Genomic DNA, 18,474 nt, shown 5'->3' on the forward strand with positions numbered 1-18,474 from the left:
TAAACAGGTGGGGTCCAGCTCACTCCACCAATAAATATCTAAGGGTCCAGAATTGGTCGAGGAATCTTGGACCGGAGGATTCTCTGATCTGTAAAGACTGAATCAATTCATGATCTAACCTTTGCATTGGTGGGGGACAATGGACTCCCACCTATTAACAGATGGGATCATTACCTCCGACCAATCCTCTTATTCCGATCCAAGAATTGATCAGGACGAGGGGACCAAAGGATCCGGTCCCTCCACCAGCACCACCTCGCAGATCTCCGCATCATGGTGGTTCTCCACCTCCAAGTGGTACGCCCCTTCTTATAGCTCGTAGCTCGCAGCCATGTGTGCTTCGCCGCATCCTGCGCGCCTGATCATCCCTTCTTTCTTGTTCTGCCTTGGAGAATTATATTAATCCTGTTTCTTTGATCATCCCGTTCAAAGTTAATTGATTATGTATCTTAATCAATTTGATTATCTAGACTCGCTTCTTAATTAGAATTAATTCCTTCACATCAACTAATGCCAAAATTGTAGTCAGATAAATTGTATACAAAAGGATGATATATATATACTCTGTTCAATGTAAATGATAACGATACATGTTCATTATTATATATATAAAAAATAGCACTTAATTAGTTATCTGCTCATTTTCCATTTTTGATCCCTCTATTAATTTCCGAGGAACCTTAAAGGACGTGTAATCAGGAGAAGACTCAAACACACTTGGACAAAAGATTGGAGAAGAGCCAAGCGTAAGCAGCAACGAGTCCCCTCCTACGCCTTCTCCTCTTTCTCCGTCGACCTCGATCATCGCCGGAGACGATGATCTTTTTCCATGACCGCTGCGATTGGAGCCACAGTGGGTGACGTGAGATGACGAAGAAGATGATGATGATTTTCCAGTCAAGCGCTGCACCAGGCTCATGAAATCCTGCGGCCTGGTGTGGATCACTTTCGGCGAGTCCACATAGACGATGACGACTGGATCTCGACCACTGCAGCTGCCGGTGCCACCGGTGGCCGGCTTCTTTCCTCTCCCTGAAGCCTTGTTCACCGTCAATGGTGGAGGTCTTGGCCCTTGGAGCTCTCTTCTGGAGGAAGGCATATCGTTTACTGTTTAATCATGTCATCCAAAACAGAGGAATTTATATTACGGTGGTGGCGGTGGCGGTGGCGGTGGCGGTGGTGTTGTGTAGCAAGTAAAAAATATATCCTTCTATAGATCAAAAGTCAAAGTCTTTGGTCAACTATGATGACTGTGGATTTGTAACTGAAGTTTATACTAATTTTAACGGACTCTCATTTTTGTATGCCATTGTTGACTTATGGAGTTTGTAATGCTCGTTTGGATTAGCCGCTAAAATTACGCTACTATTTTTATTGTTTTGGTCTAAGAAGCCAAAACAATAACAAAGAGAGTCTATGTATGTTGCACATTCCTGGTCAAAATAAAGATGGAATGTTTTGAACACAGATTTATTGTTTATAGCAAATTGTAGTAAAAGTCAACCTTTGACATTTTGCAGTCCACTCTAAGCTGTAAGAGCCATTTGTGGTAGTAAGTTTATAATAATTTCTTTAATTATTAATTTTCAGTGAGGCTAACAAAATTGCAAGCCTTCAACAAGAATCTGTCCAAACTCGAAAGACAAAGAAGATTTGAGAGTCGTTGCAAACAGAGCGATGAAAAATATGGAACCAATCCAAAAAATAACTTGAGATGTACATTTTAAAGTTGACTAAATGACCACTTATCTAAAAGCTTGAGTTATAGAAAAGGGACCAGTTTTGTATTACTAACATTCCCCTTCACATGAGCAACATAACTAGAGACACATATCTAGTAGAATTCAAAAACAAGAGCTCCAGCTCTAATACCATCTCAATGTCGATTGGTCACCTATATATTCAGTAGCTAGAAGTCTGATTTATTAGGAAGAAAACCAATCTAATCTTATGAAGATAGAAATATTTGATAGACCATCACCTTATGAAGGTTGGCAATTTCATACTTAATTCTATAGCTAAATCTCACTCAGGTTTTGATGTTGGTGCAGTTTACACTAGCAACCTAACTCAAATTTTAATGAATGACAAGTGAGTTAAGTTATGTATTTTTGTGATCTGATTATTTTACCAAGTATGCAGGAATTGATGGTATGAAGGATCGAACATCAGGTAGAAATCCATCTAGGTCCGCGGGACTGGATAGTTGGTGCGAAGTCCAGATAGATCAACAAGCTGACCGGATATCTAGTAGGAAGGCCGGTTGGAGTTGCGGGACTGGACAACTTGCAGAAGTCCAGTTGGATTTGCGGATTGGACAACTACATGAAGACCCGGTGGGTCAAGAAGCTAGTCAACCAACAACAAATTGGTAAGTAAAGGTAAGTCACTGGAGGAGAGTGACTAAGTGAGGACGCATCCCGGTTGAGGGACAGTAGACGTCGGTTCAGGTTAGGTCCATTTTGGTTCTCTAATATGAGACATTGACTAGTTCCTGATCTTGGGAGGACAGGAGTTAATTACTACTTCTTGTTATCACTGCGCTAATTTTGTTTTGTAGGTCAGATGTTTTAAATTTGGACTAACACAACTTGCAGGGAAAAAAGAGCAAAAAGCTTTCGGATGAGCAGTACCTGAAGACACCTTTGCACTGTTCATGGAAGGTGCCTTCAATGGCTTGAAGGCGCCTTCCAAGGGATAAATTTTAGACTCCATCGTAGATAAGACATAGCAAAGTCGGGATCAGATTTACTACGTTGAAGGCGCCTTCAATGTCTATGGAAGGCGGCTTCTATGCCCTTTATAAGGCAGTCTCGACCAAGCATCAACCAACAACTACTGTACGAGCTACTACACATCTATTTGAGATTCCGACTGCTCCGACATCTTGCTGCGACTTTGCTGTGAAGCTGCTGTGCCCGACAACTGCTCCGAGGACTTTCGATCGTAGCCAGTAGATCGACACCGATACTCGTGCGCTCTCACTTCGATCCCTAAGTGTTGGTAGCAAAGTCATTGTTTCTGTACTTAATTTATGCAAACATAAAGTGTAGTCTGTTACATTTTTCTGATCTTTTTGTACTTAATCTCCTCTTCCGGAGGTACCAGAAGGGGTTTTTTAGTGGATTACCCATCGATAGGTCCACGGGACCTGAGTCTTAGAGTAGGAGTCGTCGAAGACTTCGAACCAAATAAACCGCTTGTGTTCGTATTGTTTTTCATTTATCTATTCTCTTATTCTGATGCGTTCATACTTTGATTTGAAAAATGAAAAGAACGAGATTTTCAAAATCACTTGATTCAACCCCTCCCTCCTCATGTGCGACTCGATCCAACAAGTGGTATCAGAGCCAAGTTCTATTATGAATTGGTGCAACCACCAATCAAGCCAAGGGGAATTGTTTTATTTTCTTTTCGAATTTTAAATTTTCGTATTTAATTTGAATTGGTAGAACTTACCTTTCAAATAACGATTTCTCATTCGATTTGTATCTCGAAGTTGGTGCAACACCACTTGAGTTCTTCAAAATTTCTTATTCTTCTTCTCAAACTCTGTTAATCCAAGACCAAATCTTGGTACCTTTCTTTAGTTTTCTATCTACAACTTTAAATGGCCCAAAATGAAGGGTACAACATCGTTCCCCCCCCCCCCCCCCCATTTTTCAACGGGGACGATTTCCTATACTGGAAGAAGAGGATGGAGGTGTAGCTGAAAACTAACTTTGATCAATGGTTCAACGTCACCAAAGGGTACAAGATGCCAATTAACAACGTTAGAATTCTAATGGACACGGAAAATTGGAATCCGAAAATGAAGAAGAAGGCCCAGATTAATTTTAAGGTCCTCAACACAATCCAATGCGGGTTAAATAAGGAGGAGCTGAACCGCGTCGGCGCACACGAAAATGCTAAAGAGCTATAGGACAAACTCATAAAACTACACGAGGGAACTAACTACGCAAAGGTAACGAAAAGAGATCTATATTTAAATAAATTATTTAATATAAAAATACAGGAAGGTGAGACTGTCAGTCAGATACATGTGAGGATAAAGAACACTCTCAACGGACTTCAAACAATCGACCATTAGATGGAGAACCGTGATCTTATAAGGTACGCTTTAAATGCATTTCCTCAAAATGCACTGTGGGCATCCATCGTGGATGCCTATAGATTTTGAGGAATTTATCCAAATTAAAGTTAGATGAACTTTTTTGTGAACTATAACTACACGAACAGACTAACGCTAAACCCAAGAAAGATGTTGCCTTTATTGTAGGAACATCAAAAGAAAAAGTCCAGAATTAAACTAGAACTTGAAGTTGAGTCTGACCAAGACTCGGGTGATGAAAAATACTTGGTGAACCTGGTAAGAAAAATGTTCACCAGGAAAAAGAAGAATTTCACCAAAAGGGACCTGCAGAAGATCAACTCCAACAATAACAAGATGAACGTCGCATGCTTTGGATGCAACAAGAAGGGGCATTATAAGACCAAATGCCCAAATCTCAAAACGAAAGGCCCTCAAAGAAACTTGGGACGAATCATTCACGAAAAAATCAGACTATGACAAACCAAAACACACCAACTACCTCGCACTGATGGCTTACGAACCAGACTCGGAAAATGAATCGGAAGATGGATCTGAACCCGAATCAAGCCACGAGTTTGCACTCATTTCTGAAGGTTCCAATGAGGTACAGTCAGATCTTAGCAAGAAAGTTTTTAAAATCATTGTATGCTTAGATAAAAAATTAACTATGTCTGAAAATAAAATAAATCTGCATAATAAAATACTTAACGATCAACTAAATTCAAACTCAATAGTTAAGTGAATTCAACCTGAAATCCTGACTCATGTTGCAAAACTTGAGGAGGATAATTCCAAATTGAAAGGCGAAATACTTGAACTAAAAGAACTACTAGAAAAATTTACAACTAGAACCAAGTGCCTTGATATGATACTTGGATCACAAAGAACTATGTACAATAAATCCAGACTCGGATACAAGTCCAGCTCGTCTAACAAAACATTTATATCACTAATAAGTCAAAATAAGAAACTAACTAAAGCATGAGTTCCGAAAGCGTGCTTAACGACTCAAGTAGGACTCAATCATTTTTATGTACCTAAAAATGAAATTCATTATTTAAAATCAAATCAAACTAAACCTATTAATTCAAAACCAAACCAAAGTAAACCTTCGAAACTAAATAATAAAATAAAATCAAACAATATAAACTCAAATAAAATAAAATCAAATAATCACAAGGCTCATTTAAATTATCATCAAGTTTATTATAACTAGGGGAGACTCCAAATTAGTTGGCACCTCCAAAATCAATAAACTTACCCAGATGGATAATTAGGATTAGTTCAAAAAGGGACAAAAGTTTAACTTGATCAACGACATTGGAGAAGTTTTGGATGATAGTAAGTTAGGGAATCTTTGTCTATGCATGTCTAGAAAGATATGGCTTCGACCTGGTGTATTGGCTTAGTGGAACTAACTGAAGTTATTCCTTACCAATCCTAGCTGGTTAGACCAAAGTTTTTATATTAAATTCAATGGATAGGACTATTTGGAAAATTTCAAAAGCATGGTTACTCTAATGATGTCCAAGTGACTTACCATGGCTCATAAGTTTATCAAAAGAATGTTTGTTTATTGAACCCAAAGCTAAACTTGAATCTAACATAAAGTTAAACTCAACCTTAAAATTTAATCTAACTCATCTCACAAAACTATACGATACCCTGATTGAAAGTGAGATGACTAAAGATTAAATTTAAAACTTAAAATTTAAACTTAAAATTAAATTTAAACTTAAAATTTAAGTAGGTGACCAACTTAACTTAGATAATTTAAGTTGGTTAAATGAGCATAGAAATTTTAATTTTTATTGTAGAATTCTCAAACTTCAGAAGTAGAACAAACTTTAAATGAGATGCACAATGAAAAAGTCGTTGGATCAGATGATATTCCAATAGAGGTATGGAAGTGCCTAGGGAAGCAAGGTATTGAATGACTTATAAAATTATTTAACATGATATTGAAAACGAAAAAAATACTTGATTAATGGAGGATAAGTACTCTAGTTCCCTTATATAAGAATAAGGGAGACACAAAAAATTGTGCAAACTATAGGGGTATTAAACTAATGAGTCATACTATGAAACTTTGAGAAAAAATACTAGAAAAAAGATTAAGGAAGGAGACCACAGTGACCAAAAATCAATTTGGGTTCATACCTGGAAGGTCGACAATAGAAGCTATATGTCTTCTTAGACAATTAATTGAAAAATATCGGGAGCAAAAACAAGATCTATACATGATATTCATTGACTTAGAAAAAACTTATAATAGAGTCACAAGAGAAATTACATGGAGAATTCTAGAAAAGAGAAGTGTTAGCGTAACATATATTGAACTAATTAAGGATGTGTACGAGCATGTAATGACCAGAGTAAAGACTTCAGGCAGAGTAACTAAAGCATTTCCAATAAAGATAGGGTTACATCAAGGATCAACTCTAAGTCTCTATCTTTTACACTAATTATGGACGAAATCACTGCGTATATTCAAGACACAGTATTGTGGTGTATGTTGTTTGCAGATGATATTATTTTTAGTAGATGAAACACGTGAAGGAGTAAATGCTAAACTAGAATCTTGGCGGAAAACACTAGAAGGGAAAGATTTTAAACTTAGTAGATTAAAAACAGAATATATGAAATTTAAGTTTAGCAATAATAGAAGTAATGAGACAATTGTTAAGAAAGGAGAGGACGAGTTGCCGGAACCGAGAGATTTAAATATTTAGGATCATTTTTGTAAAACGATAGAGGGATTGAGAGAGATGTCTTACATAGAATACAAGTAAGATGGTTGAAATGGAAGGGAGCGTCGAGTGTTTTATGTGATCGTAAAGTACCTCTTAAACTTAAAGGTAAGTTCTATAAAATGGTAGTTAGACTTACTATATTATATAGAACTAAATGTTGGGTTATGACTCGAGCATATGAGCAGAAAATGGGAGTTGCAAAGATGAGGATGTTAAGGTGGATGTGTGGACATATGAGGATGGACAAAATAAGAAATGAGAACATTAGAGATAAAGTCAGAGTTGCATCTATTGAGAAAAAACTCTGAGAGACATGTTTAAGATAGTACGAATATGTACTCAGATGACCAATAAATGCTCCAGTTAAGCGATGTGAAACTATGATAAACATGCATATCAAACGAGGTAGAGGAAGACCAAAAAAGACTTGTTTAGTAACAATAAAACAAGATAAAGTTTATTTAAATATAGATGATAATATAGTAGGAGATAGAGCTCAATGACGTAAAATGATTTATACAGCCGACCTCACATAGTGGGATATGACTTGGTTGTTGTTGTTGTTAAACATAAAATTAAACTTAAAAACCTTAAAATTAAACTTAAAAACCTTAAAATTAAACTTAAAATTAAATTTAAAAACCTTAAATTTAAACTTAAAAAACTTTAAAATTAAACTTAAACACTTAAAATTAAACTTAAACACTTAAAATTAAACTTAAAAACCTTAAAATTAAACTTAAAATTAAACTTAAATACCTTAAAATTAAACTTAAAAACTTAAATTTAAACTTAAAATTAAACATAAAAACCTTAAAATTAAAATTAAAAACATAAAATTAAACTTAAAAGTAAAATTAAAAACTTAAAATTAAACTTAAAAAAAAAATCACTAACTGAAGGTGCCTCCGAGACGATTGGAGGCGCCCTTACAAGGGCGGGAAAAATTCCGCCTTAATTGACCAAAGGCGCCTTTGGTTAGTTGAAGGAGACTTCCGTAGCATATGGAAGGCGCCTTCGATCAGGTTGAAGGCGCCTTCAAGCGAACTTTTTCCAACGAACAGAGGGGCGTCTCTGTTCGCGAATTCGGTTACAACCAGGCGCCTTCCAATAGTTCTCTCCTGTGATTTTTCAAATCTTTCATTTCCAAGCCTAAAAAATATTGGTACGGTTCGCACTAATGGTTTAACTCGGATTTTGATGAATGACAAATAAGTTAAGTTAGGTTCTGTCGTGATTTAACCACTTGATTGAGTGTGCAGAAAATCTAACTAGGTCGATGGGTCGACCGGATAGCTAGTACGAAATCCAGCTAGGTCGATAGGCCGACCGGATAGTTGGTACGAAGTCTAGCTAGGTCAACGGGCCGACCGGATAGCTGGCACGAAGTCCAGATAGATCGACGGGCTAACCAAATGTTTGGCAAACTGGTAAGTTAAGGTAAGTCACTGGAGGAGAGTGACCAAGTGAGGACGTGTCCTGGTTGGAGGGACAGTAGACGTCGGTCCAATTTAGGTCCATTTGAGATCCCTAAGTTAAGACCTTAACTAATTCCTGGTCATGGGAGGACATGAACTAATTAATACTCTGCATTATTATTAAATTGTCCTAAAACTTATTTTGCAGGACTAACATTGTTTTGCAGGAAAGAAAATTGCCTTCGAATAAACAGTGTCCGAAGACGCCTTCAAGCATTGAAGGTGCCTTCATACTGTTCATGGAAGGCCCCTTCCATGGCTATGGAAGGCGCCTTCCACAGGATAAATTTTGATGTCGCAGTGGATAAGTGTCGAGCTGTTCGGGATCAAACTTGCCTCATTGGAGGTGCCTTCCACAACCTATATAAGGCAGGCTCGACCAAGCAACCCACAAACTCTACCATACGAGCTACTACACGTCCTTTTGAGGTTTCGATTACTCCGGGCTCCTGCTACGACTCTACTACAAAGCTGCTGCGCCCGACGATTGATCCTAGGAATTTTGATCGTGGCCGACAACTAACATCGACATGAGCGCTCCAACTTCGATCCCCAAAGTGTCGATAATTTTTTTTTTTGTGTAATTAAATACTGCAAAAAGGACAAGTGTAGAGTGTTGCACTTGTTCTAACTTTCCTTGTACTTCGATTCCCTCTTCCGGAGGTACCAGAAGAGGTTCATAGTAAATTACCCATCGATAAGTCCGCGGGACCTGGGTCTTGGAGTAGGAGTCACCGAAGGCTCTGAACCAACTAAACCACTTGTATTCCTCTCGTGTCAGCTTTTCATGTTTTTCTTTTCCGTTGCATTCACACTCTATTTAAAAAAAAACGTTAAAAAGAGAATTTTTGAAAACTACGTGGCTCACCCCCCTCTCACGTGCGTAATCGATCCAACAAGTGATATCAGAGTAAGTTTTGCTCTGAACTTGTGCAACCATCAATCAAGCCGGGGGAATCGTTTTTAGATTTTTTTTTTTTGCACTCTATTTGAATTGATAAAACTTTACCTGTTCAGATAATTTTTCAGTTTTAATTTGAGATTGGTGCAACACCTCTTAAATTTTTCTACATTTTTTTCTCACTGCTAATTCAAGACCAAGTCTTGGTACCTCTTTTAGTTTTTCTTTCTACAACTGTGAAATAGCACAACTTGAAGGGTACATCACCGTTCGTCTTCCCCTATTCAACGGTGATGACTTCCCTTACTAGAAGAAGCGAATGGAGGTGTACATGAAGACCGACTTCGATTAGTGGTTCAGCATCACTAGAGGTTACAAGGCTCTAGTCGATAATGCTGGAATCCCAATGGACCCAGAACATTAGAATCCGGAAATTAAGAAAAAAGTGCAAATCGACTTCAAAGCTCTCAACACAATTCAGTGCAGGCTAACAAAAGAAGAGTTGAACCGCTTCGACCCATATGAAAATGCAAAGGAACTTTGGGACAAGCTAATAGAACTGAACGAGGAAACCAGCGATGCCAAGGTAACAAAGAGAGATTTATTTTTAAATAAATTATTTAATGTCAAAATGCAGGAACGTGAGACTACCAGTCAGCTGTACGGGAGGATAAAGTGTTGGTGCGGTTAGCACTAACGGTTTAACTCAGGTTTTGATGAATGACAAATTAAGTTAAGTTAGGTTTGTCGTTGTCTAACACTTTGATCGAGTGTGTAGGTGAAGTCCAGACAGGTCGACGGGCTGATCGAATGTCTGGCACGAAGCCCAGTTAGGTCAACGAGCCAACCGGATAGTTGGCACGAAGTCCAAATGGGTCGAAGGGCTGACCGAACATTTGACACAAAGTCCAGCTAGGTCGACAGGCTGACCAGATAGCTAGCACGAAGTTCAGACGGCTCGAAGGGCTGACTGGACGTCTGATAGGTAAGTAAAGGTAAGTCACTAGAGGGGAGTGACTGTAAGGACGCGTTCCCGGGAAGGGAACTTAGGCGTCGATCTAACTTAGATCCATTTCGGAAATCTAAGTTGAGATCGTGACTAGATTCCGGTCTCGGATAGACGGAATCTAAGTCATACTTTTTATGTTAAAATTATAAAGTGTGCTAATACTTTGTTTTGCAGGATATACATTATATATTTGCCTAGGACTAACCTTATCTTGCAGGAGAAGGAGTTTCTGGAGAAAGGTAGGTCCGGGCGCTCGAAGGGGATCCGAGCGCCCAGAGGCAAGTTTTATCCCCTGACGCGACGTTGACACGTGAAGCTCGCTGGTTGGGCTTGCTACGTCATGGTCGAGGCGCCCTGAAGGTTCCAGGCGCCCCGAGCATCATATAAAAGAAGGGTCAGGGGTGGAACTTCAAAAACAACTAAGAATTGACAATCTGCTTCCTCGTGCTGCTGCGACGCTGTGATCTCCGACAAGCTTTCCTTTTCTGTTCTAATTCTTCTTATTGTCGGTAATTTTTTTATTAGCAATTTTGTACTTAATTTGCAATCTATATTCGAATTACTAGTGAATTGCCCAACGAAAGCACTCGACGAGTGCGGGCCTTGGAGTAGGAGTCGACACAGGCTCCGAACCAAGTAAAAGGAACCTGTGTTAGCCTTGTTTCCTTTTGCTTATATTTTTCGCTGCGCTAAACTCTTTTCGACGTTTTTTTTATTATCGATATTCACCCCCCCTCTATCGATTCTTCACGGTCCAACATAAAGGATATCCTCAATGGACTCTACACAATCGACCACCAATTATAAAATCGAGACCTGATAAGGTATGCCTTAAACACATTTCCTCGAAATGTATTATGAGCATCCATCGTGGATGCCTATAAGATTTCGAGTAACTTGTCAAAATTAAAACTAGATGAATTATTCTGTGAACTAGAACTGCACGAACAAGAAATGAGAAAAATTAAACTTTAACTTTTGTCCGTCCCAACCAAAAACATCATCATATAACATCTAAAGTATATATATCCGAAATATTCAATGAGAAAAATTAAATGATAAGATGATTCACAACAAAATAATATCCTCTCAATGGACTCTACACAACACCACCACATATAAAAAAAACGAGATATAAGGTATGCCTAAACACATTTCCCGAAAATATTATGAGCATCCATCGTGGATGCCTATAAGATTTCGAGTAACTTGTCAAAATTAAAACTAGATGAATTATTCTGTGAACTAGAACTGCACGAACAAGAAATGAGAAAAATTAAACTTTAACTTTTGTCCGTCCCAACCAAAAACATCATCATATAACATCTAAAGTATATATATCCGAAATATTCAATGAGAAAAATTAAATGATAAGATGATTGACAAGAAAATTAACAAGAAATGTGTAAAAGAATAGAAAATTAGATTAACCTTCATAAGAATGATTCAGCCTATGGTAGTGTGATTTTGAAAGAATCAAAGCAAGTTCTAAAGTGACAATCACACAAATGCATCACACAAACAAGGTTTAATCCTCACTAGGTATGGAAATTATTATCTCAATTCATCAATCTAGAATCCATCACTAAGTAGTAACGTCATGCAATCCAAAAATCCATTCATGACAATACATTCCAAACTTAATAATCAAATTTAACTCACTTTCAACATATCTAAAATGATATAAAGAATATGGTATATTTTATTCCTAAAACAAAAAACTTTCTTTGTGAAAATGAAATGATCAAGCATAAAGAAATGATATTTACAATGAAGAATTTATTTTCAAAACCCAAATTCACTATTTATGAAAGAAAAAAGATTGCTAATGTAAACAAAGCAATTATTCATGCAACAAAATAAAGGAATGGATATCTACAAATGACAAGTGTGAAATGGAACAAACTCAACTTCAAGTTGGATAGATGACATCATTATTGTTCACTTCTTCCACCACTAATCCATTAACTCTCTCATGAAATTTTTTGAGTCGGTGGCCATTCACTTTAAATATTTGACCAATAGCAACCTCCTGAATTTCAATAACACCATAAGGGAAAATGTTAGTTGAACTCCCTTTCAAGTTAGGTAGATGGCATCATTACTATTCACTTCTTCCACCACTAATCTATTAACTCCCTCATGAACTCTCTAGTCTTCTCTTCTTCCATATTCTTCCTAGGCTGAACTCTTCTTTGAGGAAAATGTAATGGAATGGTAGTCTCGACACCTTGCTAATCCAGATTTCTTCCCAAATTCTGATATGTAGTTGGGACTAAACTTGAAGAAGCTGATTGAAATGGAATAGAACTATTCTGAGTTAAATCTGGAACTGAAGTAGGTGCTTGTTGAAAATTATGTTGAGTTGGTTTTGAAGCTAAGAAAGGAGTTGAATGTGAATTTGCATTGTTTGGAGCTGCTTAAATTGAATTAGCAGGGTGTTTAATGTTGCTGAGACATTACAGAATCGTCATTATAAATAGATTTAATGTCAATCATTATTGTTGAGATGTTATATAATCGTCATTAATGAGTTTAATGTTTCCGTTACATTCTTGCGCATGTAACAAAAAGAGATTCAGGTGATAAAATATTAGTTCATTCACTTTGGTAAATTTTTTCTCGATTGGTCTGACCGGCATTCGATGCGCGCAGGTCATGCTTGCACACAAGTCGACTTGGTTTAGTACAAATCTGGACTCTGGGTTTACACTCCTGCATATCCACGCATGAGAGAGAGCTAGTATCTCCCATATATATGTTCACAACATCAATACATGTATCATAATCTAAATCAACAATAAAACCAAAAGACTCTTAATATGATTTTAAAACATATGTATAATAGAATTTCTTTTCCTCCATTTCTTTATTTTATTCACATTTTCAACCGAAACTTCTTGCCCATTTGTGGAGTAAGTATAACGACGAACCACAATAATTTATTGTCATCTTCTCTCCTCTCTCAATTCTTCTTTCTCAATTCGATTTTCTTCTTCAACGATTCTTCTTATTTATTGTGGTGCCATCTCAACAGGTGACTACATGAGCACCCCTGCGGCTGCACAGCTACACCAAGGGGCACACCATAGCTTTACTTTGATAGAAAGGGAAGTAACATCCAATCGTAGTCGTACGTACGTAACTGATCTAACTTTATATGTTTTTTTTTGTATGAGTATTAATTTCCTTTTTCCCCTTGTGATTTTCCATCTAACTTAACAGTTTCAGAGAGAAAGACAGGTCATGCATGAGCACTCCTTTTTTCGCTATAGAAATTATAATAATTACTATAATGATCCTGATCAACTCCTTTTCTTTTCTTTTCTTTTTTTCCTAAGTCAAACAATTTGCAAAGATTGCCATCCTGATATATATCGTCTAGTCTCGTCCCATGAAAAGAGCCAGTACTCGTTCAAAGAGACGACATCTTTCTCCTGCTCCCTCTTGTCCCATCTGTCTGAAGCCGTTTACTCAGAACGGAGTGCTAGCTCCTCCATGCAATTATACATGCAATTGCACAGCAGCCCAATCGAGCAACAACATCGCAGTAATTAATTATATCACATATATACTCGATCGATCAGCTAATTAAAGACGACGACTGGTCCAAATTAACATCTTCTTCTTCTTTCTGTGTAGTGTAAATGTAGCAAAGCCAAATTAAGGGACCACAGTTGTAGTCATATCTCACATGTTTGGCAACGATGAGAAGCAATTCTTTTGTGGTGAGTTGCACTCGCTGTGTTCCTATCACTTCACGGAGTGGCTGGATTTTGTTCATATGGTGTTGTCAAGGACGTCTCCTATATATTAGCAATTATTTTTTTGTTTTATCGGTAGTGTCCTTAATTAATCCCATCAGTCATTTGTTTGGTAAATTATATATATCGGGCCTACTGTTTAGTGCATGAGTTGTAGTCTACTGATTTAGATTTACATAGTAAATTATGAGCTTATAATAAGAGAGGATTTGTAAACTTGTTTAAGTGATATATTATAGTTGTGTTTTCTAAGCTGTTAATAAATTGATTTTCTTATCTATTGAAAATTATATTAATTTTAAAACTTATCCTATATATCAGATCCTATAACGAATTATAAAAATTAAATTCTTGCTTGTGTTAATTATGAAAACAACTATCACTCTCTATGCTCTTCTTAACTACCAAAGGAAAAAAATGATGAGCATATATAATCAGTGAAAAGAAATTTGTATCATGACTTGAGCTCCTCTATTTTTTTTTAGATTTTCTTATTGTAAATAGCAAAGTGAGGACCTAGACATGACAATAGAATATATATATATATATATATATATATATATATATATATTAAAAAAACAATAAAAAACTTGATTTTTTTAAAAATTCTTATCCAGGCTATATATGAATTTTAACCTTTGTAATTAATTTTATGAAATATTTATAAATTTAAATTCGAGAAATCAAATTTAAAATTTAGATTCACATATTTTTAATTTTATTTTTTAAAATAATCTAAATTCTTATAATAACAAATTTCTATTGAAGATGGAAATTAATCTGTCTCTAGTATTATAAAATTGACCATTTTTCTAGGTATAAAGGCTAATGGCTCATACCTGTCAAGTCAATATTATAAATTTGGTATTCTGAAAATAAGGACACTCTTATGATCAGATGAAACACAGCAAAGCGAATTACACACATAACAATCCTTCAATCAAGTAAATATGATTCAAAGATATCATTGATAATTATTATCACTAGAAAACATCTATCATCATGATGTGCTGTCTCATAATGATTTGCTATGACACTTAGCTAGTAGACCCAATACAGTTTAATATGGCAGTTCACATAGGACATATGGAACACAACCCAATTTATTAAGTTTGATCCATAAATTTTAACTTGGATCCACAATAATGGATTCGTCATGTTTCTGAATCACGCAAGTAAATAGCATATATGATGCATGCAGAGACAAGCAGTACTTGAATGTGATACCTTTGATCAGTCATCAGAATATGACACATTGCTTCATTTTTCAGAAGAAAATTAAAAAAGAGAGTAATATCTGCATATATATTTAGCTGAGAGTTCATCTTGTCTTTCATTCATCAGTATATTTAGAGTCGATTCAATCGAACAATGGGCACCATGTTAGACATACTGTACAGATGTGCTGCTGGCTAGTGAATAGTGCTGTACTGTGCTCTTTTGTTGCTTAGCTAACAGAAGGATTTGGGGGGCAATGCAACAACAAAATGGGAGCAAGGAGTTAGGCAAAACATGTGGGGTTGTGAAGGATTATTAATGAGGGGACAGAGACTGCCACCCACTCATTCATTCAATCATAATCTTTTCCACCAGCACCACCACCACCACCACCACAGGCCAAGCCCCAGCCATCATCCTTTTTGCCTCTCCAATATCCTATAATCCCAAAGCATTAGTGTTAAGTAAACAGTGTCTAACAACAACAGCAACAAAAAAGAGAGAGAGCCCTCACTTCATACATACATCTCTCAGCATATATAAATTTGCATCAGTTTCATCATCTTCCCCAAATATATCCTTTGGCATATGCAGACAGCTTCATCTCCAGATTAAAAATGTCAGCCCAGATCATACATGAGCAGGTTTGCTACATCCACTGCAACTTCTGCAACACAACCCTAGCGGTACTCTCTCTCTCTCTCTCTCTAGTATTTAATTTTCCATATGAGAAGACTAGTCATGGTTAGTCACTTGCAATTGCAAGCAGTAGCTAGCTAGGTTATGTATTGGATCTAGAGCTACTAGCTAAGGCAATAGTGTAGATGTAGATCACCAGTTGCATTAAAAAGGATCCTCCACAAGTTTGCTGTTCTAATTTTTGTTGAAATTGTCCAGTTAGATCATACATACATACTTCATTCTGCAGAAACCCTAAAACAAAATATATCAACTTTTGAAGACCTTCTCCTCTAAAAATTATGTTGATCTGAGAATCTGTTCAGCAAATATATTCTCAAATGGCTATGTGTTGATTGATCAACCAGAAACATATCTAGTCTAGGGTGTTGGATCATTTTCATCAAATTAGCTTCTAAAATTTTATGGAAGCCGGAATCATAATACTATTTTCCTATAAATAACTTTGTCAGTGAAGATGGTGGTTTCTTTACTTGCTTTCACTTATTCAGAGAAGTGTCAGCTGTATGAATAAAGTGGCTACTTGCAGAAGCAACTTTCTTTTCCTTTATTTTTTTTTTCTTTTTCATTTTCTCCTCTTTCTGCTGTTTCAGAGAGGCCAGTCTATCTAGCTCACTATACTATACACTTCTCTGTGAGAAAATTCTAATGGAACTACCAAAGACAAACATTGACAAAAGAAATCCCCCAAAAATTCTTTGAAACAATGGTACATGCAAATTAGGTGACTTATTTTATCCATAGGGCAGTACTCTTGTTACCACTCCTCTTCTTCTTCCTCATTCTTCCTACTGGTGCTTTAGCTACATGGTAATCAAAACTGAGATCGCATGGGCAGTGGAATCACTCGTATTAATTTGCAAGCTTTTGACCTAACTACATCTCTTTAATTTGTTTGTTATTACTGATTCAGGTTAGTGTTCCTGGAAACGTGTTCAACATTGTGACCGTGAGATGTGGCCATTGTTCTAATCTGCTGTCTGTCAACTTGGGAGCTTCACCTCAAGCCTTTTCTTTCCAGGTCAATTTATATTGGTTCACTAGTTCTTGGCAAATGATTTCCAAGTTAAACCTGTTCATGAAAAATATATGTCTCGCGATATTAGTTTGATAATTTCATCGACGCTGTGCAGAACTATAACTTTGGATCCCAAAGTGATAGGTTGGATCTTGGCTCCTCCTCAAAATATACTAGGAATTCCTTGATGTACTCGATCCAGGACGATCAGCAATTTGTGGCCTTACATGGTAAGCACCTTCATTATTCCCTAATCCTAATTAAACAATTTTGGAGTTATATATAAAGGATTAATTATCAATTAAACAGTAAATCAGCATATTACGTTAATCTAAATATAAATTATCAATTAAACAGTAGAACAACATGTCTCGGTCTTTCATCCCTATATATTCAAGTGATTAATGTTCAGTCAATTAGTTTTTTAATATATATTTTTTTCTTTGTTATTAGCTCCAGAGAAGAGGCAACGTGTTCCATCTGCATACAATAGGTTTATCAGGTGAGAATGCAATAATAGGAATGGCCATTGATTTAATCTGTTTTTCAGAAGGAATAATAGTAATAAATTGCATAAATGAAATCTAATCTAAATTCAGAAATGTTTCATGTTTTGTTGCTTTAACTGCAATATATATCTTCTGGTTATTTTTCTTAAAGTTAAGAAAGATTGAAGCAATTTAACCCTCAATTGTATATATGCAAGGGAGGAGATACACAGGATCAAAGCCAGCAATCCTGATATCAGTCATAAGGAAGCATTCAGTGCTGCAGCAAAGAATGTGAGTATATATATAACTACACATGCTAATTATACTAATTTATCCACATATTATTTTATGTTTCCCTTCATGATTCATAATTAGATTGCCTTAGCATACAAAGTAATTAATATGTTGGTATGTTTCCTTGATGATTAATTTTTTAAAATGAAAATTAGTGGGCACACTTCCCTCACATTCATTTTGGGCTGAGCCTTGATGGTAGCAACAAGCAAGTGAAGCTTGATGAAGGCATAGGAGCACCAAGGGGAGGAAAAGGCCCTGGCTTCTATTAAGAATATATATTATATATAATTGATCATATGATCATATTACTGGATGTAATTCCATATTGAACTTTGATAATGCAATATGACTTCCTACTATTGTTAGAAATAACTGATATTTATTTGAGTGCATGTCATTTCATTTCATTTCAGTGTGTCTGCTTCACATTAATTATATTTCATAAATTGATATTTTTATTTGCTTGACTTTTTTTTTTTTTTGAGATTTAAGGCATTTACTTGGAATATAAACTTGGTTAACTATTTAATCATATAAGTGCTTAGAATTTACTAGATCATAGTGGAAAAAGTAAAGCATATATTTTATATATCTATAATTCTTGGTTTAGTATTTAAGGTTTAGGGTTAATACTTAGTATGTATGATCATAAAACCTTGATGGATCTATTATTAAATCTGTTATCAAATTTTAATACATATTTTTTAATACACACCTTTTTTTCATCAAAATTGCCTGAAACTATTTTTTATT

At 36.1% G+C, this 18,474-nt stretch overlaps 2 protein-coding genes across 2 annotated transcripts; one reads left to right on the forward strand and one right to left on the reverse strand.

The window, feature by feature from the left end:
• Positions 1–598: 598 nt before the first annotated feature.
• On the reverse strand, positions 599–1,144 carry LOC122013438. Its single transcript, XM_042569728.1, has one exon. It carries the CDS (start codon positions 1,097–1,099, stop codon positions 623–625), a length of 477 nt encoding a protein of 158 aa, XP_042425662.1. The 5' UTR covers positions 1,100–1,144; the 3' UTR covers positions 599–622.
• A 14,422-nt stretch (positions 1,145–15,566) lies between these two features.
• Positions 15,567–18,133, forward strand: LOC122013447 (protein YABBY 2-like). The gene is made up of 6 exons (XM_042569740.1): positions 15,567–15,902; positions 16,829–16,936; positions 17,049–17,163; positions 17,387–17,435; positions 17,640–17,715; positions 17,874–18,133. Exons 1-6 carry the CDS (start codon positions 15,834–15,836, stop codon positions 17,988–17,990), a joined length of 534 nt encoding a protein of 177 aa, XP_042425674.1. The 5' UTR covers positions 15,567–15,833; the 3' UTR covers positions 17,991–18,133.
• Positions 18,134–18,474: the final 341 nt, after the last annotated feature.

Source organism: Zingiber officinale, chromosome 1A (assembly GCF_018446385.1).
Source record: "Zingiber officinale cultivar Zhangliang chromosome 1A, Zo_v1.1, whole genome shotgun sequence".
Classification (NCBI taxonomy): Eukaryota; Viridiplantae; Streptophyta; class Magnoliopsida; order Zingiberales; family Zingiberaceae; genus Zingiber; species Zingiber officinale.